Raw genomic sequence first — 27,939 nt, 5'->3', positions numbered from 1 at the left:
CAGGTTGCCGTTCCCCATCCGGTTGGCCGCAGGTTTATCACGGCATACGCCATTCAACTGCCAGCGGTCCATCCCGGGCAGAAACAGGAAGTCATCGACAGCTGGCATGTTTCAGTTTCAGAGCTTGCATGCCCGGAACTGCGACCGCGCTGTGATAACGCCGGCGCGGCAGCGTCGCATCCAGCACGCAACATACACAAGTGCTACCCTGGAATCGGGGCTCGCTGTCGCATTTGCGGCAGCCCTGGAGCCGCCAGCAAACCCTCCGTATCCATCTCGCCCATTTTTAGGCCCTCGCCCACGGCCTCTGTTTAGCCGGATATATCAAAGGCTACCAAAAGTACGCACACCTTATATGGCAAAATGCTGATCCTGGCTCCCGGCCACCACCACCGTTGAGCCGTCGTCGTCTTGCGTTCCCATGCGGGCGGACGCCGATTCGCTGGCGCACATGCGTCCCAGGTCCGGCCCGTCTGGTCGGCAGGAGCGCTGAGCCCTGGGCTGCCTGTGAGCGACGGTCCGCTCCATCGCTCCATCGCCAAGTCTGGGTCGCCGTGGCAGCCCCCCCGAGGCATTGACCAATAAATTCAGCTGCGTGGTGCGCTGAACCGGAAGGCGAGCTGTTCTGCCAAGTGGCTGTCCAGGTATAACAGCCAGGAAACGTCCGGCCGTCTCTTTCCCCCCGCGCGGCACCTCCCAGCATCGCTCGTGCTTGGGTTCGCTACTTGGGTGGCTTCTTCCTGTCTTCCCAGTCCTCCCGTCACTGTTTTTCTCCGCTTGGTTTGCTCGCCTTGTTGCTCTTCAGTCTCCGTCTCTCCCTAGCTCCATGTCTTCTTGCATGCGGTCGTTCGCCTCGGTCCCTCCCATCCGCCTCCCGACACTGCACGTGTTCCCGCTTCAAGGCTAAGCGCGACAACACTGATATTGCCTCGTTATCGAAAGCAGATCGGGGTGTGCCGTAGGTAACGACAATGGAGCCGTTAAGACGGATACTCCGTCTGCCCGCCTCGCTTTCCTCTCTCGTCCTCCTGATCTCGGCCACCGCTCCGCTAGCGGCCACAGAACCGGCCCTCACGGACGATTCAAAATGCGGTTGTTACCTGATCCAAGGCGGCAACCAAAGTACCTACTTTGAGGACCACAGGTTCTTCGACTTCCGCGCTCTCTCGCAGTATGCCGGCGTGCCTGAGGTCATCCAGGATCCAAACACCACCGCTGAAGCCGACGTGACGAGCCCTTACTTCTCCAGCAAAGAATGGACCAACTTCTGGCTGCTCGGCAACTGGAATAACAGCAACGGCGCCCGCGCCGACGCTTCAGTGCTTATGGTGAACTCGCCCAACAACATCTACATCGAGACCAACAAAGATTCCGACCCGTCTTCGCAGACGCACCTCACCCTCCGCACGCAGCGCCTGCAAGAGTTCCAAACCGCAGCCGAGATCGAGTCCGCCTCAGCCAAGTTCAAGTACCTCTCGGTCCGCATGCGCGCCCGCACCATCGGCGCCGCTGGCGCCATCACGGCCATGTTCACCTACCGCGGCGCCAACACGCTCGCCAAGGTGCAGGAATCCGACCTCGAGATCCGCACGTCGGACGCGCCCAACGTGATCCACTGCACCAACCAGCCGGCCTACACCGACTCGGGCGACGTGGTGCCGCAGGCCACGCAGAACGCCACCATGCCGGGCGGGCTGGACTGGACCGACTGGGCCGTGCATCGCATGGACTGGGCGCCGGACAGCACGACGTGGTACGTCAACGACGTGCAGGTCGCCCGGATTCAGTTCCAGACGCCCCACGACGAGAGCACCCTGGTCCTCAACGCCTGGAGCGACGGCGGCGGCTGGACCGGCAACATGAGCCGCAACGACGCCGCCTACCTGCAGATCCAGTGGCTCGAGGTCGTCTTCAACAACACCGAGGTCCCCAAGACCGCCGACACCAAGCGGGATGCCGCCGCCCCCGCCGGCTGCGCGGCCGTCTGTAGCATCGACAAGACGCCGCAGGTCGGCAAGCCCGTCATGCTGTGGACTACCGGGTCCGGCAGCGACGCAACGCAGCCGAACGGCGGCGCGAGGGTGGCGGCGTGGTGGCCGGCGGGGGTGGTAGCGGTGTTGCTGGGTCTGCTGTCGACTGGGTTGGTGATCTAAAAAGGCCTCTGAAAGGCACGGCTTTGGCGTTGTTTGGGTGGCTATGTTGTTTTACGTCTTTCGCTAAACCATGCCGTCTCTTTTCTGTCGTATATACTTCCTGGCTTTCATAGTACGGAGGGTTGTAGATCTCGGTTATGTAAAAGGGTCCAAAACATACCGTTCACGCAACTGCGCCCCTCGCATGCATCATGGTGTACTCGAGCATGCAGCGTAGGTATCTCTCCAGCAGGTGGCAAACAAACAATTGAAGCTGCCTTAGCAAGTGTATTAAACTTAAGTCTATGACTATGTGACCGGGTGAGTAGCCGATGGTCTAGCCTGTCCATCGCCCGTCACCGGAAAACTGCATGTATACGACGCTTCCTCATTGAGCTGTCGCGTACGACGTTCGGTTAGGTCTCTTGTAGGGAGAGCGGCTTTTGTTGGCTCGAAAACGACAATGTGTGACCTGAGCCGGCCGGAGCTGCATCTCGGGCCGCTCACATAACCTTTCGGGGTGGCTAGCAGTGATAGGGCTTTTGCCGCACACTGAGGGACGTCTACTTAAAGGTCACTGATACCACTGGAAAACCGACAATTATGGAAGACCGGATGAAGAACACGGACATAACCCAAATATTCCGTAAATTAGTGTCGATATCTACCAGCTATACATTTCAAACCGTTGGTTTTTACTGAACGTCTTGTCAATACGAGATGTATACTAGATACAGCGTTGTCCAAAGGGCAGTTGACAGCCCTGTTGTCTGACTAACCATACCACCATCTGTAATGGCACGCACCGTGGATGGTCGGGCGAGAAGTGCGCGACATGCCGACGATGCGGCAAAACAGCGCCACAGTGGTCAGAATGGGGGGCCGGAGAGTCAGTGGCGAAGTGCCGCCTACGGTGTGACTTGAGGTTGGTTCCTGTTCGGCAAGGATCAGTCTCCAGCTCTACGGCAGACACCTGCGAAGGAATGCGCCAGAGAGACAGTGTTCTGTAGTTCGGAGACCGTTGTATCTTTGCTTGACCGTTCTTGGAGGCACTCCTTACAACCGCCTCCATTCTGCCTCCTGCCATGCTAGGGCATAGGCTAGGTTCTTTGTGAGGCCTCTCGCCTCCGCCTACACAAGGTACAGTGTGCCCAAGAGCGTTCTGTCTCTATTGTTAAGCCTGGTGCAGTCTTAAAAGGGAATGCTGACACTCCTGTTTGAGACCTCCCCATTCCGGCCCTGCATTTTTCTTGATGCGCAGCGATTCATGCCATCCATGAACAGGTCGCCTGAATGTGAAGCTCTGCCTTCCTGGAGCAGCCACCTCAGAATGCGCCGGAGTTTCCGTTCTCCAGGACCGAGGTAAGCCGTCGTTGCCTGAAAACAGTGGAGATGATGTGCGCAGCTCCCTGCCAGTGTGGCCTCCTCACATGCGACCTATGCAACGTCAACCAACCAACACAACTCGGCGCCAACTGAAGGCTCCATGGCGGGTGGAGCACTTACTGGTGTGGAGGACCTGTGCTTCATTGCTCAAGGCTTGATTTCCTGCAATATGACTCACCCGTCACGGCAGCGTGCTTGGGAACCTGGAAGTTTCACGTTTTTGCATCGTTTGCATGGGGCGGGCTGCCTGGGCAGCCTGCTCAAGATTCAACCACGGCATGATGATTGAACAGCAGTGAAAGAGCTGAAGCGGGGCAATCCGAGAATGCCAATCATTGAGCTCCATCCCGGGAGAAATGGATTGGATGGGTGTTTGTTGGTGTTGTCGGCCTTGCCAACTCAGCGATGCATGTCTAGTTGCGCCCGGTTAGAGAGAGGACGGGACTCGAGAGCAGCTCAGCGGCGACGCAGCAGCTGCTTGCCCACCGGGAGACGGTTTCTCGGCGTGGTGTGCCTTGCCTAGGCGCACAGCATCACCGAAACTGTCCTCTGGGACATATAAGAGTCTCGAATGTTCAGCTCAATCCTAGATAAACTGACCCAGCAACTCCCGCCTGTGACACTGCGCCTCGACTCTCATCCCAGCTTCCAAAACTGTCGGTCAAATTTCATTGTTTGCTCTCTTCACACGTCTCCTCCAGACCGTCGCCATCATGTGCATCAAACATGTCGCCGAAACCATCTACACCTGCGGCAAGCGTGTGAAGAAGGATTACAAGTTTGATACTTGTCTTCATATGGCAGAGCCAGGACATCAGGTGAAGGAGAACATGCTTGGCTCAACCAAAGCAAGAGGCCCCTGTGGCCTCTACGATTGCCGGGTTTGCAACCCCAGTGGTAGCACCACTGCCACGACTACCACAACTACCACGACGACGACGGACTGAAGGTGAGCAACTTACTTCCAATTCACTAGACCCACCATTGGCTCATCACCAGCGTTAACAGCTCGCCCTTGGTTAGTGTCCTCTGGCTCCGTTCCAGTTCCTGGCGGCGGCTTTCGCCTCGAGACTTGGCCGGCTCTACACGTCACACGTGGAGGGCAGGGGGCTGCTTAGTTGAATGCACGTGATTTTGCTTTTCTCGGCCCGGACTCTATTGGCTGGGGAGGGGGAGGGGGGGGGTGTATGTTGGTTCTTTGGCACCGGGAACCCACACCGCTTCGGTGTGCTCTAAGTAGCATGGCAGAATTGAGCACCCGCGCCCTCCTCTTTAAATAAACCTCGCCTGAACCCAAAGCAGCTTGACCCAACGTCCGCTTGAGTCAGAGAACCTGCCTAGCGGGTCCCCAACCTGGTGCCAAGCAGCAATGGAATTCTACGGCTCGACGAGCAGCATTGAACGCGTATCTCCCGGGGTCGTGGTCAAGAAAGCTCACCCATTCGAAGAGGACCACTATGTCAAACGGTTCGCGAATAACTTCTCGGTAGAGCGGCAGATCCTTGAGAGATTGGGTCATCACCCGAGGATCGTCAGGTGAATAATGTCCACCGCAAATCCCCTCTTTCTGGCCACCTTTTTTTCAACTACTTACAAGCCTGGACAGATACCTCGGTATGCAGGGGAATGGCATCCTTCTTGGAGAAGCCAGCCACGGCAACCTCCAGACGTACATTGACCAACACCACGCGTCTACCTCTGTAGAGCAGCGCCTGCTCTGGTGCCGCCAGCTCGCCGAGGCCATCGCTTTCATCCACAGCCGTGGCGTCATTCACTCGGACCTCCGGCCGGGGAATATCCTGGTGCACGAGACAGTGCCGGGCGCGCGGGATCTGCTCCTCGCCGACTTTGGTGGCTCGGTGTGCAAGGAGCTCGGCCTCGATGGACTGTCCCTCCCCGATGGCCCGTTCTACAGTCCCGTGTTCCAGTCGGAGCCAAGTACCTTGCTTGACATCTTCGGTATGGGATCGATATTCTATACGATCCACACGGGACGGTGGGCCTATAAACCGACGCCGGGGCGGTTCGAGAACCTGGACGAGCGGTTGGACTGGGAGGAGAAGGTGGCGTACCCGAACTTCCTACAGGACAGGTTCCCAGAGGACGTCAAGGACTTGCCGGCAGGGGACGTGATTCTGGCCTGCTGGAAGAGGAAATATGAAAAGGCGGATGACGCATTGGCTGCTCTGGACAAGTATCTGGAGGCACGCGGTGAAGGTGTTAGTGGTGAGAGAATAGCTGTCACGGAGGTGGAAGTGAATGGGGCTTACTGAATTCTCAACAACCTAGCTCAGGGGAGTGTGATTAGAAGAGTGCTGAGCATTCACCTAGAGTCCGTATTAGGACAAGTACAGCATAGAAGAAGCAACTTTTTGACGGTTTTCTATTACCGACTTTTCTCCCGCGAATGTGTATTTACTTTAAAGCAGAGTGCAGTTGGTCTACATTACCAGTTCTCCCATAGTCAGCGCATCCTGGCGACTCAGCTTCACTCTCCTCTGGCAGGCCCTCCATGCTCAGCCGCAACTGCGCGTTAACCCCGGCGTCCTGGACATCATTAGCCTCAGCATGCAACCCCACAGCCCGCAGCCGCGACTGAAACAGATCCCGCGGGGGGGGCCAAACACCAAGAACGCGATATCTAAAAAGCGATATCGCGAAACTCGGATAGGCTCGGTGTCTTGGCATGCAGGTAAGCCTAGGTTCGAAGCTACATTAATTGAAGCAAAGCTTCAGACGAGCCTTTCGAATGTGTCCTGTTTTCACTGAGGAAGCGAGGAAGGAGGCTTCGGCTCATTTACCAGGCAAATCCTCCAGAGTTTCTCGTGCAGCGACTGGATGCCACAGCTCTATGCCGTGTCTTGGCGGGGGAATTGCCCCCCTGCTAGCGTCCATCTGTCCTCAATCTTTTCCCTATTGGGGTTATGTCCCCTCACAGCGTCAATCCTGAATCTATGTTGAATGGTGGTATCTAGTGTAGGTTCTGACTTCGGTGACGGCTTGCGGCAAATATAGGATTATCTCCGGCCACTTGACATATCTCGAAGATGTGGTATGGTGGTCGCTGTCGAGGGTGTTGATGACGTCATGGCGTTTGTGGCGTTGTGGCTGAGGCGCTGGATAGATAAGTGGGGGCCAAATCTATCCTGGCTAACGCGGGGCTCCTGGGCATCGGCATCGCGCGCATCGCATCAACCTCGCCAAGCTTCGTTTCACCACTTACTGGGACGTAACTAAGGTAGGTAAATGCACGAGTTCAAGCTGTATAGTGAGCTGTGTCACAGATTTTAGTTCAGATCGCAAGTCGTGGTTGGTTCAGGTCACACGTCCCAACGAAGGCAACCACTTGGCAGGTAGTTTGGTTGAGCCGCTTTTGGACCCCAATGGGCAAGGTAGTTCCATGCAACGTCGTTTCGTTGGTTCATCATTCATGTCCAGCAATCCATGCTGCATCTTCTTTGCGGGCCATGTCAGGAAGGGCAAAGGCACAAGACATGGTAGTTCTTCAAACTTACGCAGTACACTAGTTGTACAGCAAGAGAGAGCCAACGAAGGCTCGAGAGCACAACGCCAAAAGCAAGGCACAAAAAGGGAATGCTGGTCTCTCTCTATGCTGTGCGTGTATTCACCTCATGGGCTCGTTGTGTTCTCATCATCCCCAACCAGGCGGTTGGCGCGTGCAATGCATGATCAACACCTCTCGGAAGTTGTCCGATGTGCACCCCGGCTAGGATCGTCGGTGCCCATCATGATAATTAACCGAAATCCACGTTGAGAACAAGCACCTGTCAAGAACAGGGCTCTCGACGCTGTCACATCGGGGCACAGGCAGCCGACCAACAATCATGCCCTCGTTCTTCTAATCTTAATCGGCTGCTCCATCCGTTTCAACAAAGGGTATGAGCACTGTTGCTCCTGTACGCTTTCGTTTGTTAGTTATATAAAACGTCCTTTCTTGACCCAAGAAGGCGCTGTTGCTCCCAAACTCTCGTCAGACCCAGATACTGCGCACAGGTTCACCAGCACTTCGACTCACAATGAACGGCACGCCACCCCATCTCACAGCCCTACGTTACCACTCGATCCCACAGTGGCCAACATGCTGTCCGGCGCTCTCCTGCTGGCTCTTCTGCCCGTCATGGCCCTGGCCTCGCCTGTGCCTCCGACTTTCTACGGCTTCGGCTGCTCGGCCGGCGACACCTATTGCAAGTATGTCGGGCACTCTGAGGGTTTCCAACCTCGCATCCATCACGGACGCGGAAGAAGGATTGAGGACCAAACCTAACGATGCGTTTCTTTCTACCGTAGTGACCCCTTCAACGATGGGAAGCAGTACATCTCTATCTGTGACGGAAATGGCAACCTCGTAAGCACCGTTTTTTCTCTTCCTGCCTTTTCTTGCTGCGGCCTGCGCCAGCCTACTTCATAGACACCTAACCAGGGAAGACGGGGGCTAACCGCTGTTCTTGATGTTAGGTTTTCCAAGCGTATTGCCCTCACTCCTGCGACCCCCTGCCCGAGCACCGGGCGGTGTGCTACTAGGCCGGCGGGCGTGGACGGGCGGACGAGGATGTGGGCTTTGGGGATCAGCACATTGGATCTCGCATCGTGTTGGACTTCGCATTCACTTCTGCTGGTGTAGTAACGGTATGCTTGAGGTAGTTGGTTTCGCTCGGACGCACACTGGGCCTGCCTACCTGGTAGGCAGCATGTCTTGTAGGAATACAGTCCACTATTGAGCAAGTCGGAGACAAACCGGCAGCCGAGCCAGCGCAGGTCTTCCTACTTGCGGCCGAGACAACATCCACCAACCCCTTGACACCCCATCTAATGTTACCGCCCTCCATGTTTGGAAGAAGCTGGGCAACGTCTTGATCATTTTGCCGCCAAGTGGCATACTGGCCTTTAAGTTTTGCTTCGGGCTGGCTCGATCACTGTTCTGCTGCTGCCATCGCCTTAAGATTTTGTAGGGACGTCCCGATTCTTGTCTCGGGCTTTTCTTTGAAAATGGCAACCAAACCGGACTCCGGCATTTGGCTCAGGTGCGGTTGCAGGTGACGTTCGCGTCTCGGGATGCTTACCTACTGGGCAACCTGGAAGACTCTGAGCACTTGGTGTTCCAAGTGACCCCGATGAGATCATAAACTGGTATCAAATAACACGCTTACAACAGCGCTTACTCGCGTTCGGTGTCTCCGTATTCGACAGCTTCAAATTCAAATTCAATCGGGCTTTCGACCACGGCCCGGGACCCGAAGCTCTTGCTTCCGCCGCTTGCCACCGGCTCGAATCGATAGCGCTGCCGGCGGTCGCGGCGTATGCGAGCTTGACTGAGGAGAACTGGTCCCAGTCGTATTGGCTACCCGCAGCCCGCGTAGCTGTGCCTACCGGCGCTGCCGAGGTGTAGCACATCGTTACCGACCTCGCCACGGCAAAGAGAACCTTTGCCATCCCGTCTAGCGGCCATGCACCGAGCCCTTACGATGCTTCTATCAACGCACAGCCCGTCCTGATCGCTCTGGACAAAGTGTTCCACGTTGCCTACAACCCTGCAACGACGCTCGTCACGCTCGGCGCCGGCTAAGCGCCTGCACGTCTGGCTCAAGTACATCTTCATGAGCGACACGTTCCGCCGACGGCCCGCCATCGTCTCCTACGGCCAGGAAAGCGTCGCACGCCGGCGAGCTGCGCAGCGTGAGTATGGTCCCGAGCGAATTCTCAGAGGCTGGTGCCGGAGGACCGGAAGATCATAGCATAATTACACCCAGTCACGAGGAAGGAATAAAGGGGCGGTAATGAGAGCTCAACTTGGTGCAGTAGCAAGTGACGCATATAGAACTACAATGCCTTACGACACTGCGCCGCTCGACCAAGCCCTCAAGATCTTCATCCTCGACGCAGACCAGAGGCCCGAAGTTGCCCGGGCGCATTATAAGAAAGGCAATATCTTCAAGAAGCTAGAACAGGAAGAGGAGGAGAGGGAAGGACGTGCCGCGGCTATCGAGACCTTCAACAGCGGTCCCCTCCCCCTCTCGGAGAACCGTGTTGGGACCATTGGCGACTTGGATGACGGAGACTTTGGTCACTGGGTCATGTTTTAGTTCCAGATGCTTGCTTCGGAGCAGTGCAGTGTTAAACATGGCGGCCTACATCTCTTCTGTCGGGCAACGTGTCAGTCAGGTGTTGTTACGTTGATAGATTCTCGCCATCTTTGCTTGGGCTTCGAGAGACCAAGTAGGGGACAATTCCCTTTTGCTTCATAGCGATACGCAACGATGGTACTACCTAGCGACAATGCGGGAGGATGACATGATTGTTTCTGGAAACGTGGATTCTGGGGGTAAGCTGCCTCGTAAAGTTCAAGGAGAACAATGTTAACTTCCAAGTTTTTGCCCCTGTTACTTCCGTTGCTTCCGTGCCACGGTCAAGTTAACTAACCGCCTGACGGTCCGTGCCTTGGAACAGTCGGGCAAAGCACCCGTCACTTGCGCGGATTGTAGTGTACAGCAGGGCGGTTTGGTAAGGCAATCAGGACCATGCCATCATCGTCCAGTCAGCCTGTCTGCCGCGATCCGGGAATCAGGCAATCTCCCATGCATTGCAGCGTCACGCTCAGAAGCCGCAGATGGGTGCGGCCACGTCCGCCCTGTCTTTCAGCTGCGCTTCCAAGTTCTGCGCTTGTTTCGCAGGGCAGGGCTGGCGGGCCTTGGCACTTGGCCAGGCCTTCGGCGGCTTCCAGGTTTCTACACTATGCCATGTGGGCAGGATGTGCTTGGCAACTTGCTTGCCAATGCCAGATCAGACGTGTTGGTGGCTTTGACTGCAAATGAAATGGCACGGCGCTGTCATTTCAAGAAGTTCGCGCCGGCCGGTGCGGCTAATTGTTAGTGTGATGGCGTTGCTCGGATGATGCCGGATTCTAGAAGTCATCTCGGCCCATCCATTCGGCCCATCCAGTTCAGCGCCAGTGGCCTTGGCATTTGAGTGGAGTATCGAAATTCAACTGAAACACGGCGTTGATTGAGGACGCGTATTTTACGGAGCACGGAGGTACGTACACAACACAACGTGGTTCCAATCTTGCCATGAGTGAGCTGTGCAAGCAGGCTCAGAATTTCATCTCCAAATAACGTTGGCCATGATCGAGCAAACGTGGCTCACCAGCCTCTCAAAGACGGGTCCTTCCACCGTTCCAATGCCTCGCGCTGGACTCACCCATGACACAATCGTATTCTCCTGGTGGACAAGCTGACGACGACGCCCTCGATCCCAGCCTATCATTGTGCCTCCCGCGCTTACACAGTAACTTCAAGACCGCTGATCCGAGAACAAAACGGCCTCTCGGGAGCGGCGTGCTTGAGTGTGCATATTTACTTCGCACAACAGCACGACGATTCATTATGCGGCAGTTACAGGATCAGCCCTGCTGTTGGCCGACGTCTTCCGCCGGAGCATGACGCCGTCCAGTCAGCGGCCGGAACGGGATGCCTTCTGCAGTCCTGTTCCACTCTGCATGCCGACGGAAGCGGGACACGGCCGCGACGGCATGCCCCCTCGCTGCGAGAGGAAAAAGAAAAAAAACCAGGCAACGGCCTGTTGTACCGCGTTCGGTTCCCACCGGCGAGCTCTTGTCACGCCCGAGAATTGAAGCAGCAGCATGCAGCCGGGACAGCCACGAGAACCCATTGGACCGGTCCCGGCACAGTGGATAAGCCGTAGTCTATGCGTGGAGGAGGGGGTCGGCCTGCTTGATCCAGCTTGCGTAGCGTGCGACGCAACCCATCATCGGGTGGCTGGCTGATCGGAGTGCCACGGCGAATCGGCAGTTTTAAGGGTGTGTGCCACCGCATTTCTACCCAGGACCGCGAGGCTCAACAATACCAGCTGGCATGTGCTGCTTGTAAGACTTGCCGTTCGCAGCGCGCTGCAGTTGCTGTGTACTCTGTAGTTAAACGCCAGAGCCTACCTAGTGCCCGCAGTTGAGAACGGCAAGGTTTCCACGGCCGTTTCGTGCCATGAAAGCTCTTCCCAAGCGCCCGCTCTTAAACAGTATTGGTGCGATGACCTCTGCCCCATCCTTCAAGCCGCTGACGCGCGTTCGCGGCTCATGGGCATAATTACTCCGTCCCGTGTAGTTACCTACCTACATATGTCGGTGAGCAGTCTAGCCCAGGATCAAATGCGATCTCCGTCAGGGCCGGCTGTCAATATACACCCCACGTTGCCATGTACACTATTGGCCCTAATGAGCAGGCTTCTCTTGGAGCTGGGGTATCCCCATCTCCAACCCTCAGCAGAGTTGAGTTCACCCCTGATCAGCGGTCCTTCCTTGAATGAATATCCATCGCGCACACGAACCGGCATGCCTGGCTGCGCAGTTACACAATAGGTAGGTAACCACAGCAGCTGTGCCTCCGCCGCACACAAACTGTGACCAGCTGCGCTGCCTTCCTACATGTAAATGCACTTATTTTATGTTCATACCATATACGTTCGGCTCCGCACACGCGAGTGTCGTTATCCTCAACTGATGGATATGGGCACTCTGTGCTGTGCGCCGAGAGTCACGCCAGCTGAGACCCTGGACAGCGGGCGTTGAGCACGAAGCATGATTAGGTAAGGTAAGGTTATCTCGGCGCGCTTCCCCCACGGGGTATTATGTGTGCGGAATAAATACTGCGTATCTCGGAGCCCAGGGATCGCTTGGTAAGGGCGCCGCTCACATTGCCTTTTGCCGCGTAGTGTGCGGAGTGGTTATTTCCGGTAATTACTAGGTAGGTAGCACTGAGGTGCATATACTCAGTACAGATCAATTACACACGTTATATACTCCCCATAACTTGCTGCTGCTGCTGCCGCTGTATGCCTGCTTGAGCTGCTACACTATCTCCACAGTCTGCGATGTCCCGAAACTCGAGACTGGGAATATGCCCGTTGCCTCTCCGTATTGAAACCAGGAACATCTAAAACGTCCAAGCCATTCAGAATCCCTCGGCCATCCACAGCTGGACTGTGCCAGGACAGCGAGGGAGGAGAGGTAGGTACCGTTGCAGGGAAGCTGCAGGGCCTGCCTTCGCTAGTCGGCTTGTTTGCGGCCATCCCCTATCTTGTGCAGCAGCGCCTGCTGTCCGGGGTTGGACGGCCGAAGATCCAGATACATCGAAACTAACGTTCATTTACACAATGCCTCTCTTGTAAAAAGGGAGAAGGAAACTTGATAATAAACCTGGTGAAAGCATCAAAGCCGCAGACGGCAACGACATCTCTGCCTCGAAATATGAGCACTCTGCTTGATTCCGAATTCCAGACGAGGACTACACAGGACTGTGTATCAATTGGTTCTCCCTTCTCTTCCCAGGCCTTCCCAGGCCGTGTCTGAATGCGACACGAGAAAGGCAAGGGTGCCCTGCAGGAAGGTGGAGAGGTCGGCTGGTGTTGTGTTCGGGGTAACATTCCTCGTCACCGGCGAGCCTGTGTTACCGTGATTTGCGGGGTGGTCCCTGCAACAGCGGGCAAGACCAAACAACACGAAAGCGAGCCAAGTGCATGGGCTCCGTTCCAAGAGGTGGCCGAAGGGACGAAGCTTGATGATGCAAACGGCTGAGGCCGAGGTCAGCTCTCCTACACTACACTACATAGGTTCGCACTAACGACAGGAGATTCGAATGGCTTCAGGCTGCGGCTATGGTCCCAAATTAATGATTTGCATCCGAGTTCGTCATTTGTTGTCGCGCAATCGCGAAAGTGGATGCAAGGATATGGTCAACAAGCCGAAAACACGGGCATTGCATCCCATCCCCTTCTGGCCGCAGGACAAGCCCTGCTAGCGTGATTCAGGGTCAATGCTCGCTGGGCAGGAGGGCATGCAGGTGGTCCTCAACACGTCCTGTGTAAGTTACGCAGTACGGGCCAATCGCAGGGTCCCCGTCAAGGCAATTTGAAGGCTCGCTCCGGAAAACAAATAACAACATGGCAGGCGGTGAAGAGAACGTGCACAGCACTCTCAACAAGGCCAGAGCGAAAGTTTACCGGTGGCCGGTTCGGGAAATGCAATTCGAAGCAACTCGAAATGCATCGCTGCGACACTAACTTAGTGAGTGCGGAATACCGGTTTTCAATCATCACAGTAGTCACCTGATATGGAGTGCGAACCCTGAAGGATCCACCATATCTGTTACGGTATGTACCTACTGTACGGAATACCGTCAGGAATTGTCCACGGGCTTTCTGACTGGTCTTTTGGAGTGTCTGTATGGAGCTAAGGTAATCAACTTACGAACGGCGTTTGTATGTAACACAGCCGCATGAATCAACATCGCATCGGGTGCACGTACTGAAGTTAGCGTCTCCAATTGTACATACAATGTAATTACAGCTAGTCTAAATCGGTGCGGTCACCTTGCGTGGGGTGGGGCTCATGTGGATGGAGGCGCACTGGACAGGATTGGATGTCTGGGAATTTTGGCCGCAGGGCCGACAGGGAGCGGAGGAAGGCACCGATTCGTTCCAGGGGCATTCATTCTGGCGCTGCCCTGTCTGCCTCTCCACGCATGGACAGCTTGGAACCGCGAAACTTCCTCGATCGAACCGGCCCTTCGCTCTCAACCCTCCTACCCCCAATTCCCGATCCCCTCCATCACTCGTTCTTTCTTTTTGCCCTGTCACTTCACAATCCACGTGTCCGGAATCCGATTCCAAGGGATTTTCTTTTTCTGCCTTTTTTTTTCTCTTCTCCGGGCTGCCCTCGCCAGGCGTTGCCGAGCCGTTGAGACGCCTCCTGCCGTGGAGCAACGCGTCGCTTGTCCTTGGGTGCCTGCCCCCCATCCGGACGCCCGTTCTTTCGATTCTCGTCCGTTCTCCCCAGTAACTCTTACCTATCCTGCCTGGCTCGCCATCGTGCTTTCCTACCGTACACGTTGTTCTCTTCGGCTCTTTTCCCGCTCCCCGTAACTCGATCCTCGGCCGACCATCGCCATTGCACCGTTCTGCCACCGGTGGACAATCTCACAGAGAACGGGGGAAAGGAAGAACGGTAACGCGTTCTCTCCGCCCGGCCATCACGTTATCGACGTCTGGGCCATCCCAATGTCCTGCCTCCAATAGCAACCGACCGTGCAGGTGTCAGTAGTGGGCACTGCATTTTCCTCTTCCCCCGCGTCGGCCACCCGACCTTGTCTCGACAGGTCATTCCACGGTGACAGTGGGCTGCTGTCCCGAGACGAAGAACGAGCCTCAATCTCCCTTCACCTGGCCGCAGGCGTCCTTCGATTCTACCGTGTCACCCATCGTTGAGGATCTTCACATCATCTACGGGCCCCTCCTGCTATTGAACTTTCCTCTCTGGCCCGGTACGTACCTGATGTTGCTTGTTGACCCAAGCTGTTCCGTTCTGTCCATGGGCCCGATCTCCTTCCGCCACGCAGTTGCTGTGGTTCGTTTCGCGGCATGCTTGAATCATGGACGATGCGTTCGCCTTCTCCAACCTCTTGCTAACGAGCGTCATCAGCAGTTACCTCCCGAACCAGAGTACCGTTAATATTTCCAGTGCGTCACTTTGAGGCACCGTCACGCAGACCCCAAATTCCGAGCTGCAGGAAGAGTTTCTTTTGTACGCGGTTGCGTTAGATTTGTTCGCCTCACATTATGGCCGCTCTTGTACAAGGCTACCCGCAGCAATCCGGGACAGTGACCGTGCTTCAAACGAGGCCGTCATCCGCTTCGGGGATGTTGCAGTCGGCCTCGTCGACTGCGCAATATATGCCCGGCGCTCCCCAGAGGAATAGCGTACATGGTTTGTCTCCTACCGGCACTGCGCCTGTGGTGTACCGTGGAGGCTCCGGCCCTGTTCAACAGTATGCTCTCAGAAGCATGCCCAGCGTCGCTCCGGCGCCACAGTGGCAGCAGTCTAGAGCGCAGCGAGCAACGTCTTCGCCAGCAGTGCCCACCATCCAGACCCTCGACTACCTACAACCCGCTCAGGCAAGGTCGCGTTACTCAGCCAGTATGTCCATGACCAACTTGCCCAGCACTGCACACCACAGTCTGCAGGCAAGCAGCGTGGGCACGCGCGACGATTTGGCATTGTCGGCACCCGGCACCAGGAGAAGCGCAACGACCCCTCGTTCTCCCCAGGTGAGCACTGGAACGCCGTTGCAGCCATCGCTAGCGCCAGCGGCACCTTCTCGGAATGCCCCAGAGAGATACAGGCGTTCGGCGTTGAGAAGTCCTGATTCTTCAACTACGACGACGCAAGCATCGACGTCGGGCTCCCAATTACGGCCTTCTCATTCGGCACTACTGAACAGACCGAACAGTTTCGTTGGCTCAGTTTCCGGGTCCGCGATTGATGACATGGTGTTAGCGGCTAGCCCCTCTGCGGACGAGATCAAGAGGGTTCGCAGGCGCAGCATGCCCGCCCTGGATTCTCCCGGATTCCCCCTTCACTTGACCCCGCACGACCTTAAGCAGCCGGCAGAATTGGTCCACCCCAAAAGCGCCGATAAGGAGAGCAAGGCTGTCAAAACCGGGAATTACCAGTCGGCCGACAAGGGCGGCAACGACGGGCTGCCTGGAAACGGGCGAAGCGCTGGTTCCAACTCACGACCCGTAAGTTTTCGAAACTCACCTCTCCTCCTCAGGCGCAGCTCCTTCCCATTGTCTTCCCGAATAAAATAGCTCCATGTCTTGTTCGCTGCTAACGCCAAGTTCTCTTTCCCCGGCGCTTAGTCTGACCCCGCCACCAACTCCACCACCTCTCCTGACCAAGCTGGCACCAACCAGACTTCTGCCCACGCCGTTAGCATTCCACCCCGAAGCTCGTCGACCGATGCCCCGAATGGCAAACGGGTTACCAACCCATCTCCGCTCTCAAAACCGGTGACGATGGATGTCGACGAAGAAAGCGGGTCCTCCTCGGACGGCACTGCCCCCGCGAAACCGGAGGAGTCTACGCCTCGCTACGAGAGCCCCGCTGTTAAGCAGTTGACGGCCATCAACCAGAAGGGAGGCAAGGCTAAGAGCAAGACGTCACGGCTGCGTCGGGCATTTTCATTTGGCAGTGCTGCCGAGTTCAGGAAGGTTGTGCACGATGGCGAGAAGGGGGAAAGCGGCAACGGTAAACTTCATAAAGAGCGCGATGCCGACGACGCGTACGACGAAGAACAGGCTCGAATCGCCCAGCAGCAGGAGGCTGCCGGGATCGGCAACAGCATCTACTCGGGTGGACGCTTCTTTTCAGGGTCGACTGACAATCTCTCGATCTCTTCTACGGCTTCCTCGGCTTCGATTATGATTCGGAAGATGGGGCGTGGGATGAAGAAGGGCACCCGGTCGCTCGTCGGGCTCTTCCGACCAAAGTCGATCGTTGGAACGCCAGCGGCGGAGATCAAACAGCCCGAGACCACGCAGGCGGCTGTGTCCATGATCACGGTCGAGGCTGAGCGGGAACGGGTCAACGTGACCCCCGAGCCTCGGGGCCAAGGGGGCGGTACCGGGTTTCCTCGTCTGGAGCGGAATTCGATCGACGCCGCGAGGGCGTCGCTCGTCGCTGAGCCGGAGCGCCTGGGGAGCTCGGGGACCGATAGCACGACGGCCAGGAAGAGCATTGTCGGGGGCGAGAAGGAGCGGGCCGAAGTCCTGGCTGCTGTTCGGAAGGGGATCTTGAAGAGTAGGTGTCGTCTTCGTTTGCACCCACGCCCTGGGGGCCTGAACTGACTGTCTATCGATTTTAGATCGCAATGGCTCGTCGAGCCCATCCCCGCGCCCCTCGGAGAACAAGGGTTCAGCTACTGATCTGCCCGCCGTCCCATCTGTCACTGATTCTCCCAACTCCAGCGCACCGAGCACCCCCAACGAAGAGTCGCAGGGGCACCGGCGGACTGGGACGGTCGCGATTGGCAGCGAGGACTACTTCGTCTCGGCTCTGCGGCTCCGCCAGGACTCCAAGGGTTCGCCCGGCACTCCGCAGGGCACGAAGCGCTGTACGACGTTCAGCCCGCGGATCGTCTTCTTCGAGACGTGGCCGAGTCAGGAGTACGATCGCCGGGGCGACATTGCTACGTGCAACCGCTTGACGCCGATGCTGGCCCAGCAGATCAAGGAGGAGCTGAACAGCTTCAAGATGGTACGTCCTCCAAGGCGACTGATGTTTGTTTTCAGAACAGGCTAACACCCCCTGATAGGAAATGGAGGTCCACGAGAACTCGAAGATTTACACGCACTTCTTCTGATGATGCAGGCGAATGATCCCCTTCAAGCCGAATCGTACCTACCTCGGTTCTTTTTTCTTTGGGTCCGCAATACAAAGAGGAGAGAGCGCGGAATTCCGCCGTGTATTTTGTGACCGGGATTTTACATTTCCCTCGGCGTTCTTTTCTCCTGCCTCTTTTTTTTTCTTCGGGAAGCTGTCAGCATAGTACGGTGTCACGGCGTTTTCTCAGCATTTCGATCTCGACAGCCTTTTTCCCCGGCTAGATCTCTTGCACAGCGCAGCACAGCGAGTCTGAACTACGACGCGACGACATCCTGCCGGCATTCGTCTCTCCTTGCTCTGACGCCGACCAAGTCGTATAGGATCCGGGAGCCGCCGCGGCGCCGAGCGGCTGGTGGAGGGGTTCGTTTGCGCAACAGGACAGGGGAGAAGTCCTGAGGAGAAGCTGGTGTTGGATGGGGATAGGGCAAGGAGACAGGGGGAAGGAGACAGAACAACGCTGTGTTTCAGCGGATTTTTCTGGAGCATCAGCGAGCAGGCGTGACACCAACGGGGGTGTGACTCGCCCTTCCGCCGGGCGGCACGGCGGCCTGACCGGGAACCAACAGGACGGGGAGAAAAGGCGACGGCATCGAGCAGCACATAGCGGGCGGGCGCTGGTCGTGTTTGTCATACACACGCACAAAGTCTTTGTGCCTTTTTCTTTTTTTGCTCCTTTCCTCTCTCTCTCGCTTTTTCGTTTTTTTTTGGGTTTTGTGTTTCTCAGCGGTCAAAAACTCTCTTCCCGCCTTCTCTCGTACGGCGGTGCTAGTTACCGGGGGGGATCCATATCTCGTGTTGGGGAGGCTTAATCGATTTTTCTACTGATCCTCTCATCTCATCTGCCTCGTCCTCGCCGTCTATGGTTCCCATTTTCGTTCTTCGCTCTTTGGTTATGCTTTGTGTGTTGGAAGTGGAGAGTAGAGTCGTGTGGAATGGGGTGTGGTGTGGTGCGGTGGTGGTGTGCTTAGTGGGTCGTGTAAGTCTCGTTGCTGCTGCCTTGTTCCTTGTTCGTTGTCGTCGTTGCCGTTGCTGGTAGTTGTCATCGTCGTCGTTGTTCCTGCTGCCGCCTATTGTTGCCGTCCATTGTTCCCGCCGTTGTTGCCTTCATGCGTGCTCTGCGGTACCTACCTAGTATAGGAGACAAAGCTGCGTTTTCTTTGGCCATTGCATTGCTGAGCGGGAGGGTAGCATCGTAAACGTGCCTGCAGTGTGTGACTGTCGGAGCTAGTTCTGCCCGATGGGGCTACTTACGGACTACTTTGTAGTTAAGTAGCTGTTGCTCCGGAGCGGGGGGTTCTCGTGGTGGGAAGGAGGAGGTGTTGCTTGCCTCGGCTGCCTTGCCTGCCTGCTTGTTTCCCTCCGAGTATTCCGTATACGGCCCTGCCTGATCCTTTATTTACCTACCTACCTAAGTAGGTATGCACTACTGTTTTTTTCCTTTTTCCCTACTCTATCTGCTTGGTAATAACGTGCGTACGATATCTATGATGTACGCTGTCTGAGCAAGGAGGCATGGCCTGCTTTGTTGCGGTTGGCACACGCGCACAACCGGACCAGCGGCGGGGATGGGTGACGGCGCGAGGTCAGTGAGGTGTTAAATACGGCCTGTCGGTTTGTTAGTTGACCAGCTGGATGCGTAGGAGTATGTACAGTACAGTACATGCAAGACGCGCAGTATTCTTGGCATTGTATTTTAACGCGCGGATACAGTCGTAACTCTTGCTACGTAAGGTAGTGTATGTACTGCGTAATGTATAGTGGAGTGATGCTGCACCTGCCAAGCAATCTTAACGCTCACTAACTAATGCGCTCCACCGACATGACGTGCATCTTGTCTGGCCATGTTCTGCTCTCTTTTTCCCGACTCGTTGTTTCTCCGCCTAGCGTTCATGTTGGTCTCGTGTCTCATGGGCAAGGAGGCCATGTGGGCAATCTTTGATTCGGTCTGGTTCGCCCTGCTTCTCTGGTTGTAGACAAACAGTATTCCGGTGGCCTTCCATGCAGGTTGCTGCATGCAGAAGCAGGGCGGAAGACACGGCGGAACCGGGACTGGTTCGGGTGGCCCGACTTAAACTGGGCCCGCAATTCATGGGATGATGCCATCTGGACTTTGGATACGAGGCTCATGTGGGGGGAGGGAGGTCCCCATTTCGGTCGGTGGCGGTTTAATACAGATCGCCGTGTACATTACAGTACATGGTGGGGATTTTGGAAATCCAGGTAGGTACTTTAAAGGTTACGGCGTAAATTACGAGTCGGACAGCAGCGGCGCGTAGCGGGGTACTGGAAGGAAGAACTCAGGTAACTCAGGTACGGATTACTGCATCATCCAGCGTCGCCGAATTGTCCGAGCCAATCAAAGCTTGTGTGCCAGGTGGGAGCCTTCAGCCTTGCAGAGAAGGCGCGGGGAATTTCCCGATTCGTGCCTTATCAAGACAACTTTTTCAACTTCCTTCATTTTTTCGGCTCTGTTAATCGCGGCCACGCCATCCAGTGCCCGACACGCCTACGGTATATTTTGAACCTCCTAGGACCATACCGAGGCGCACTACCCTGGCGCGCAGGTCGCTCCTGGGATTCCGCGCGTCGGTTGCGTGGGCGCAGCCCGCCATTGTTGGGCGGCATCGCCCAACGCTGTTTTCGCAGTTTTCGATGGCGGCTGATGCCGCAACGCAACAGGCCGCCGCGGCCGCGGCCACGGTCACGGCCACGGCTACGGCTGCGGTGAAGAAGCCCAAGCTTCATGGGCGCGCCTTCTACGAGAGCATTGGTTCGCCAAAGTACATTGTAGCGCCCATGGTGGATCAGTCCGAGTTCGTGAGTCGTCCTTGCTCCCTGGCAGGGAACGGAAGCACGAGACGGACTGACAACGATCGTCTGCCAGGCCTGGCGCATGCTGTCACGGTCCTTCCTCCCAGAGTCGCAGCGCTCTAGCGTGCTGGCCTACTCGCCCATGTTACACGCCCGGATCTTCATCGAGAGCAAGAAATACCGCGACCAGCACTTCCAGCCAACAAAGCCCGATTCCGATGCGCTCTTCCTCGACGGAAATCCCGCCATCGACCGGCCCTTCTTTGTGCAGTTCTGCGCTAATGACCCGCAAGCCCTTCTCAACGCGGCCCGGATAGTTGCCCCCCACTGCGACGCAGTCGACCTCAACCTGGGTTGCCCGCAGGGCATCGCCAGGAAGGGCCACTACGGCTCCTTCTTGCAAGAGGACCAGGACCTGATCCACCGGCTCATCAAGACCCTGCACGAGAATCTCGACATCCCCGTCACCGCGAAGATCCGTATCCTCGACACGAAGGAGGCGACCCTCAAGTACGCGCAGAACGTCCTGAGCGCGGGCGCGAGCATCCTGACGGTACACGGACGGCGGCGCGAGCAGAAGGGGCATCTGACCGGCCTAGCTGACTGGCAGATGATCCGCTACCTGCGCGACAACCTGCCGCCGGAAACGGTTCTCTTCGCGAACGGCAACATCCTTCAGCACGAAGACCTCGAGAAGTGTCTCGCCGCCACCGGCGCAGACGGCGTCATGAGCGCCGAAGGGAACCTCAGCAACCCCGGCATCTTCGCGGCCCCCCCGCCGCCCGGACAAGAGCCCCGCGGCTACTGGCGCGGCAGGGACGGCAGAGGCGGGTGGCGCGTCGACGAAGTCTTCCGCCGCTACCTCGACATCATCCACAAATACGTCCTCGGCGTCTCGCCCCCGCCGAGGAGACCGCTCTTCGTTCCGGGCGACGACACGGCCTGGATGGAGGAGGAGATCTTGCTGCCCAACCGCGGCGGGAGGGACCAGGGCAAGCCGAAGAAGCGCCGCGGCGACGCGGCGGAGGAGAACGCCGCCCTGATGACCGCCAACTTCATCGGCATGCAGCCACACCTGTTCTACCTGCTGCGCCACTTTGTCTCGCGCCACCACGACGTGCGGGACGCGCTCGCCAGGGCGCGGCTGGGTGATATGGAGACGTACGAGGCCATATACCGGATGGTCGAGAAGAAGGTGGCCGAGGGGCTGCTCGAGTACGAGAGGACGGGGGGGAAGAGTGTCGAGGAGGATGAGCCACCACCAGCTGCTGCCGCGGCAGAGGCGGGCGAGGACGACGACCCGGAGAGCTCTGCCCGCGCGGTGCGTGAGTGCAAGCGGCCGTGGTGGGTTGTCCAACCCGTCATCCGGCCGCTGCCCAAGGAGGCCTTGGCCAGGGGGGCGGTCCAACTCAGCAAGAAGGAGCGGAAGAGGGTGGCGGCCGAGATGGAGGAGGAGCAGAAGAAAGAGAATGCCGCGAATAAGAGGCCCAAGGACGCGGCGGCCGCCGCGGACGGGGCACAGGCTGCGGTCGCCGAGTCCGTCGCCGCGACTGCTGCGGCGACGCAGTCGCTGGAGAAGACCACCAGTTACCCGGCCAGTGAGCTAGTAAGTGGGTGAGCCCTCGCCGCGAGCGAGGATTGCTTTCTTGGACACACTGCGACGGGCGACCTCGCGACCTCTCTCGGGAGGCGATGGAAGAGTTGCGAGCAGGGCCGATCCCCTTTGAGCTGCTGCAGCGGAGACAAGCGAGTCAGCGAACGGCGCTCTAAATATATGGTGGTGGTATTGTCTGCCGTGAAGGTTACCCGACCCCAGCTACACGAAGTGAGCTGGCGCTTCATTCCACGCCAGGCCGTTGAGCAGGACGGCTTTCTCCTCGCGGTCTCCTCGGGGCTGGACAAGCGCAATGGGCACGTGTTTGGATATTTGCGCCAGCCGGCAAACCGTGAGAAGGCGATGGGAATACTGGCGAAGCGGCAAAATGTCCCTCCAACTGGAGGAGTATAGAGCTTCAGGTGTCCATCTAGACTCATCAATGATCACATTCGATGCATATGCAATACATACAGAGTGCGGATAAGGCATGTCCGGTTTTGCTCCGCTATTTCTATCTCTCCCTTCCTTGCCTCCCATCACTCTGGCCGCGCAAGTCATGGTCCACGATCAGGCGTCGCCAGTCTCAGCATCGCTAAAGCCACACTTGATCAATCAAGTAAATAGCAACGGTATGGTATCGCAGTCTAACAATCTCTCTCCCCCTTAATCCCTACCCCCACCAATATCACCGCAGGCCCCCGATCCATGCATCCGCCTCCACGACCTAAGCATCCACCCTCCCCCGCTTCGCAGGCACCGGCGGCGACCTCGACCGCGAGCTGCTGTAATACCTCCTCCGTTTCCCACCGCCAGAACCAGAACCACCTCCCCCTCCCACGGGACTCCGCACCGGCGACCGCGACCGCGACCGACTCCGCCAGTCCCTCCTGCCGCGATACCCGTCCCTCTCGTCCTGCCTATCCCGGTACCCACCACCCCCCCGACTGCTATAATAACCACCACCACCACCACGACCCCTGTCTCTGTCCTCCCTGTCCCAGTCCCGATAGCCACCACCGCCGTACCCGTACCCATACCCACCCCTTCCACCACCAGCGCGGTCAGCGCGCACCGGGGGCGGACTCCTCGACCGCGAGGGCGAGTAGGAGTACCCCCTCCCCCCGCCGCGAGCAGCACCAGCAGCAGCACCAGCAGTACCGGCATAAGCGGGCGGCGCACCTCTCGCGTTCTCACCCGCCCCGCGTCCGCCCCGCACAGGAGGAGACATTGACCTCGACATCGACCTGGACCTGGACCTGGACCTCGACATGGGGGACCTGGACCTGGACCTAGAAGGCGTCGGGGACGCCGAGCGGCGCCGCGCCGCCAACCCCGCCTCCCTTCTCGAACGGCTGGGCGACCGGCTGTAGCTGTCCCGCCTCTGCTGGCGCACCGCCGGCGGGGGAGGAGGAGGAGGAGGCGAGCGGCGGCCGGGCGAGTAAGACGGCTGTTTGCGGCGGCGCTGATTAGCGGACGCGCCGGTGGCGGAGGGGGAGCGGGAGCGGGAGCGGAAGCGGGAGCGCGGGGTTGAAGAAGGCGACGGCGAGCGCGAGTAGGACGGGCTGCGCGAGCGGGAAGGGGAGTGGGGACGGCCCCCGCGGCGGGGGGGAGACAGCGGGGAGCGCGAACGCGACGGCGAGCGGGGCGACGGCGAGCGCGTGTAGCTTCGGCCTCGGTTCCGGGCTCGGACCGGACTTCGGCTCCGGCTTGGCGTGCGGCTTAGGCTGCTGCGGGCGCGGCTACGGCGCGGGGCAGGGGAAGGGGAGCGGGAGCGGGATGGGCTGCGGCCTGTGGAGATGGAGCGCGTATAGCTGCGGCTGCGCGTGTAGGATCGCCCCCGCGCCCTGCGCGGCGGGGTGCGCGAGGTGGAACGGCCGCGGTCGACGGCCCTGCGCGGGGTGCGGGAGCGCGACCGAGATGAGTAGGAGGACCGCGTATAGGAAGAGTAGCTGGACACCGACTCCGAGTCCGATTCTGCAGGGGGTGCCGGCAGGGTTGGCTTCGGCATGTTGGCCAGGAACGTGCGCATCTCGTCGGTGAGGTAGCCCATCTTGATGGCGGTGAAGTAATTGATGGCGAAGCGGATGTTGCGCGGGGTGTCGTGCGGAAAGATGCCCTGCAGGCTGGGCTGCAGCGCCTCGTCGCTCAACCGCGCCTTCAGCTTCGCCGTGCCCATGTTCTCCTGCAAGTCTTCGAACAGGATCTTGATGAAGACGCGGCTGGCTGACGTGGTTTCCTCCTCGTTGAGGTGGATAACGGACAGGACGTGCCAGCCGATGGAGTCGAAGGAGAGCAGGTGGCTGAAGAAGCGGGCAATGTTCCGCAGCTTGTTGGTCTCGTAGCGGTGGATGGTCGAGTAGTACTTCATAAACGACTCCTCGAACAGGTCCATCCACATGCGGTTCAGGCGCGCAAACCGCTCTCCCAGTAAGCCCATGAACTTGACGTACACTTTCTCCTGCGCGCACGACTCGACGATCATGGAGACCAGCTCGGGCTCCTGGCCGGCGGGGAGCCGCAGCTTCATCAGCTTGTGCGCGGCCTCCTCGGGATCCGCGCTCGACTGTATGGTGAGATATATCGTCCGTCTCAGGTTGACCAGGTCGGCGTTGCTCTGGTCCTTGATCTCCATCGCCTTCTGCTCCTCGTCCTCTTCCTCGGACTCGCTCTCCGATTCTTCTTCCTCATCCTCCTCGTCGCTGCCCTCTCCCAGGATCTCGGCCTTCAGCCGCTTGTACTCCTCCTCGTTGGCCTCCCAGTCGGGGTCGTACTTGAAGACGTTCAAGCCGTCCTGGGTGTTGATGTCGTCGTCAAGCCCGATGCGGTGCGTAATCTGGTCCTCCTCCTCGACCAGGTCCAGCTCCTCCTTGATGACCGGGTTGTCCTTGTACTTGTCCTTTCGCACCTGGAACAGCACCTCGATCATGTACTGGGTGCGGCGGTCGATGTCGGCCTCGTGCAGGATGTTCCTGAACTGGTCAAACACGGCGTGGGCAATGGCGGGCGACATCTCCTCGAGGAACAAGCCGACCTCGCGCATGAAGCCGACGGCGATCTCGACGCTGTCGTCGGTCGGCTTCTGCAGCAGCAGGAGCAAGATCTGGGCGGCCAGCATCTCGTGCACCACCTGGTTGTTGACCAGATGGGCGATGAACATGGTCGACGACAGGCACACGGCCTTGTCGTTCCGCTTGAAAGCCTTGCGGAAGCGCATGATCAGGCGCTTGACCAGCAGCTCGCCGACCTGCGGCAGCTTGGTGTTGCAGATGGCTGCCAGGCAGGCGTAGATGGGCGTGAAGGGCAAGCTGGCGTGCTGGGCCTTCAGCAGGCTCTGGCAGAACAGGCCGCGGCCGCGGATGAGGTTCTCCCCGAACAGCTCGGGCACGACGAACTTGATGTTCCCCGTGTTGACCTTGTTCACGAGGCCGTTGATGGACTTCTTCAGGGCGTCCCAGGCCATGCGCTGGTATTCCGGGGTGCTCTTGTCGGTGATGGCCGCCTGGAGGGCGCGCAGCTTCTGCGGCGGCAGATACACGCCCTGGCTGCGCAGATTAAGCAGCTTCTGGTACTCGGCTCTGGCGTCGGCCAGCTTTTCCTCCTCAGTCTTGGCCGGAGGCGCAGGCGGAGGCGCAGGAGGCGGCGAGCGCTCCTTCTTGGCTGGGCGGTACCTGTCGACATCGCGGCGGGCCGGCGGCGGCGAACGTCGTCTGGGGGGAGAACGGGCGGGAGATTGATCGCGGTCGCGGTCGTGGTCGCGGTCGCGGGAAGGGGAGCGAGATCGATCACGAGGCGGCGGCGACATCATTTCTCGCGAGTCTCGGGAGAACGAGCGGCCTCGCCTGGGGCTCGAAGACCGGCGACGGTCGATGGGGGATGGTGACCGTGACGGTGCCCGGTCGTGCAGAGGGGCGCGCGACAGCGCCTCGGTGTCTGCCGACGCCATCGTCCTTGCCCTTCGTCAGTTTCAAGGGCGGCTGTCGTTGAAAATGGCAGGCAGAGTCGCTGTCTGTAAGGACGGGGCAAATGTGGCGCGCCGGGAACCCAAATCGACGGGGAGAACAATTGGATCTCGTTCCCTTGGGAGGCAAACGTGACGGCGTCCGCGATAGGCAAGCAAAGCCAGAGCTAAAATGTTCGTTAACGGCCGGCCACTTTTCACGAGGCTGGAGCCGCCAAGCTGCAAGCCGGGAGGCCACTGCGCCCCACTTCGGCCCACTGCTAGGCAGGATCGTTGCCTGCCGGGAACTGCCAACTGCACCAGCATGGACGCGCTAACGGCGCTAACGAACGCGAACCCCTGACCACGTCTTTTCTGAGAGGTCACCGTGGCGCATCATCGCGGACCGCCAGCGCAACGCTTCATCCGGGCCATGTGTCCGTAAGGTAACCTACACACTCGCGATTTTTGACTGCGACAGATTTGCAACATCGCATGACGACGCTGCGCAACTGATCTCACACCCAATCTAACTTCTCCGCCCTGTAACTCTCCAACAATGGTGTGTGCGCCCTGCCCAACCCGACAACGTCCCTTTCCCTGACCTCAACTAACCAATCTCCTTCGTACCCAGCTCGACAAACTCGTCGGCCTCGCCATGCTCGTGGCCGCCTCAGTCGTCTTCCTCTACTACACAATTTGGACCCTGTTGATGGTAAATAAAGCCACCTTATCCCCCCGTCCCAGTCCCTCCTCCCCGCCCCAAGATATCACCCACCAGCCACCCATCCACTAACTCCCCCAAACCAGCCCTTCGTCGACTCAGACCACCCGCTGCAGTCCTTCTTCCCCCCGCGCGTCTGGGCGATCCGCCTGCCCGTGATCCTGCTGCTGCTCGGCTCGGCCGTGGTCGGCTCCTTCCTCAGCGTGGTCATGATCCGCAGCAACCGCAAGAAGGCGGCCAAGGCGAAGGCGGCGGCGGCGGCGGCGAAGAAGAAGGCGTAGTTGGATTTGCAACCGCAACACGGACCACCCCACACACACATACACATACGCACAGCAACACCAACAACAACAGCAACAACAACGACAACGATGGGGTATCTATTTCTTCTTTGCCTGTGTGTGTCGTAATCCTTACCCGGCCGACTGTTGGAGCTTGGTATGGTATGGCATGCGGCACGGCGAGGCGACCGGATTGGAGGGGATAGATTGGCGATGATGGTAGCAGTGGTGGGAGTGGTCGGAAGTAGGAGTGGCGATTGGAGACGACAGAGCGGAGAGGAGGGTGGGGTGGGGAGAGGAACAGGGTGCGAACGAAGAATTGGTGATGAGGCTGGACAACCGGTCGGAGCTGGGGAGGGGTAGGCTGAGGGGGAGACCACACTCTCGTTGTGACTGCTGCCTCCGGTGTTGGGCTAGCTGTGGGTATCGTGTGGGTTACCCGGGTGTGAGGAGAAAAAAAATGCCGAGCTATATATCATGGGCGACGCTGCGTCCGGGACCTGCAAGAGGGTGCGATGTAGAATTCAGATGGTTTTCCTCCTGCAGTAGGTCATCCCTAGGCCACCGCCCCTCCCGCATGCAGCCCTGGGGCCCCGAAGTGGAGGGCTGAAGCCAAACTGCACCTCCACTGCCACCTGAGAACCCTCTGCCTTACCCGAGTATTTGACAATGCCAGCCAGCCATGGGCGTAACTTGGACATATAGGCCTATCTACCGAAGTACTCAACATCAGGCGGCCAGACTCGTCACCACATCCAGCATGATGCTGCCCGTACAAGGTAGTTGAAGTTGTCCAAGAACACCCGTCGAACAGCCAGAT

At 58.2% G+C, this 27,939-nt stretch overlaps 7 protein-coding genes across 7 annotated transcripts; 6 read left to right on the top strand and 1 right to left on the bottom strand.

Annotated features, from left to right (window-relative positions):
* Positions 1-421: 421 nt before the first annotated feature.
* On the top strand, positions 422-2,153 carry THITE_156044 (glycoside hydrolase family 16 protein; the record flags this gene model as incomplete). The annotated part of the gene is made up of 2 exons (XM_003655691.1): positions 422-476; positions 1,054-2,153. The coding sequence occupies 2 exons, from the start codon at positions 422-424 to the stop codon at positions 2,151-2,153; spliced, it is 1,155 nt and encodes a 384-aa protein (XP_003655739.1).
* Positions 2,154-4,706: 2,553 nt separating this feature from the next.
* Positions 4,707-5,862, top strand: THITE_2119771 (uncharacterized protein). Its single transcript, XM_003655690.1, has 2 exons — positions 4,707-5,054; positions 5,125-5,862. Exons 1-2 carry the CDS (start codon positions 4,888-4,890, stop codon positions 5,789-5,791), a joined length of 834 nt encoding a protein of 277 aa, XP_003655738.1. The 5' UTR covers positions 4,707-4,887; the 3' UTR covers positions 5,792-5,862.
* A 1,755-nt stretch (positions 5,863-7,617) lies between these two features.
* THITE_156041 (uncharacterized protein) lies at positions 7,618-9,102 on the top strand (the record flags this gene model as incomplete). The annotated part of the gene is made up of 3 exons (XM_003655689.1): positions 7,618-7,727; positions 8,727-8,921; positions 8,979-9,102. The coding sequence occupies 3 exons, from the start codon at positions 7,618-7,620 to the stop codon at positions 9,100-9,102; spliced, it is 429 nt and encodes a 142-aa protein (XP_003655737.1).
* Positions 9,103-14,734: 5,632 nt separating this feature from the next.
* On the top strand, positions 14,735-17,866 carry THITE_2119766 (uncharacterized protein). Its single transcript, XM_003655688.1, has 5 exons — positions 14,735-14,866; positions 15,028-16,124; positions 16,245-17,184; positions 17,249-17,640; positions 17,699-17,866. The coding sequence occupies exons 2-5, from the start codon at positions 15,162-15,164 to the stop codon at positions 17,744-17,746; spliced, it is 2,343 nt and encodes a 780-aa protein (XP_003655736.1). The 5' UTR covers positions 14,735-14,866; positions 15,028-15,161; the 3' UTR covers positions 17,747-17,866.
* Positions 17,867-20,206: 2,340 nt separating this feature from the next.
* Positions 20,207-22,343, top strand: THITE_2119764 (uncharacterized protein). Its single transcript, XM_003655687.1, has 2 exons — positions 20,207-20,586; positions 20,654-22,343. The coding sequence occupies exons 1-2, from the start codon at positions 20,422-20,424 to the stop codon at positions 22,196-22,198; spliced, it is 1,710 nt and encodes a 569-aa protein (XP_003655735.1). The 5' UTR covers positions 20,207-20,421; the 3' UTR covers positions 22,199-22,343.
* A 537-nt stretch (positions 22,344-22,880) lies between these two features.
* THITE_134656 (uncharacterized protein) lies at positions 22,881-26,120 on the bottom strand (the record flags this gene model as incomplete). The annotated part of the gene is made up of 2 exons (XM_003655686.1): positions 22,881-23,848; positions 23,963-26,120. 2 exons carry the CDS (start codon positions 26,118-26,120, stop codon positions 22,902-22,904), a joined length of 3,105 nt encoding a protein of 1,034 aa, XP_003655734.1. The 3' UTR covers positions 22,881-22,901.
* A 295-nt stretch (positions 26,121-26,415) lies between these two features.
* On the top strand, positions 26,416-27,282 carry THITE_2119759 (uncharacterized protein). The gene is made up of 3 exons (XM_003655685.1): positions 26,416-26,676; positions 26,749-26,829; positions 26,925-27,282. Exons 1-3 carry the CDS (start codon positions 26,674-26,676, stop codon positions 27,117-27,119), a joined length of 279 nt encoding a protein of 92 aa, XP_003655733.1. The 5' UTR covers positions 26,416-26,673; the 3' UTR covers positions 27,120-27,282.
* Positions 27,283-27,939: the final 657 nt, after the last annotated feature.

The sequence above is a fragment of the Thermothielavioides terrestris genome, chromosome 4 (genome assembly GCF_000226115.1).
Source record: "Thermothielavioides terrestris NRRL 8126 chromosome 4, complete sequence".
NCBI classification, from domain to species: Eukaryota; Fungi; Ascomycota; class Sordariomycetes; order Sordariales; family Chaetomiaceae; genus Thermothielavioides; species Thermothielavioides terrestris.
This window is presented reverse-complemented; position numbering and strand designations above follow the sequence as displayed.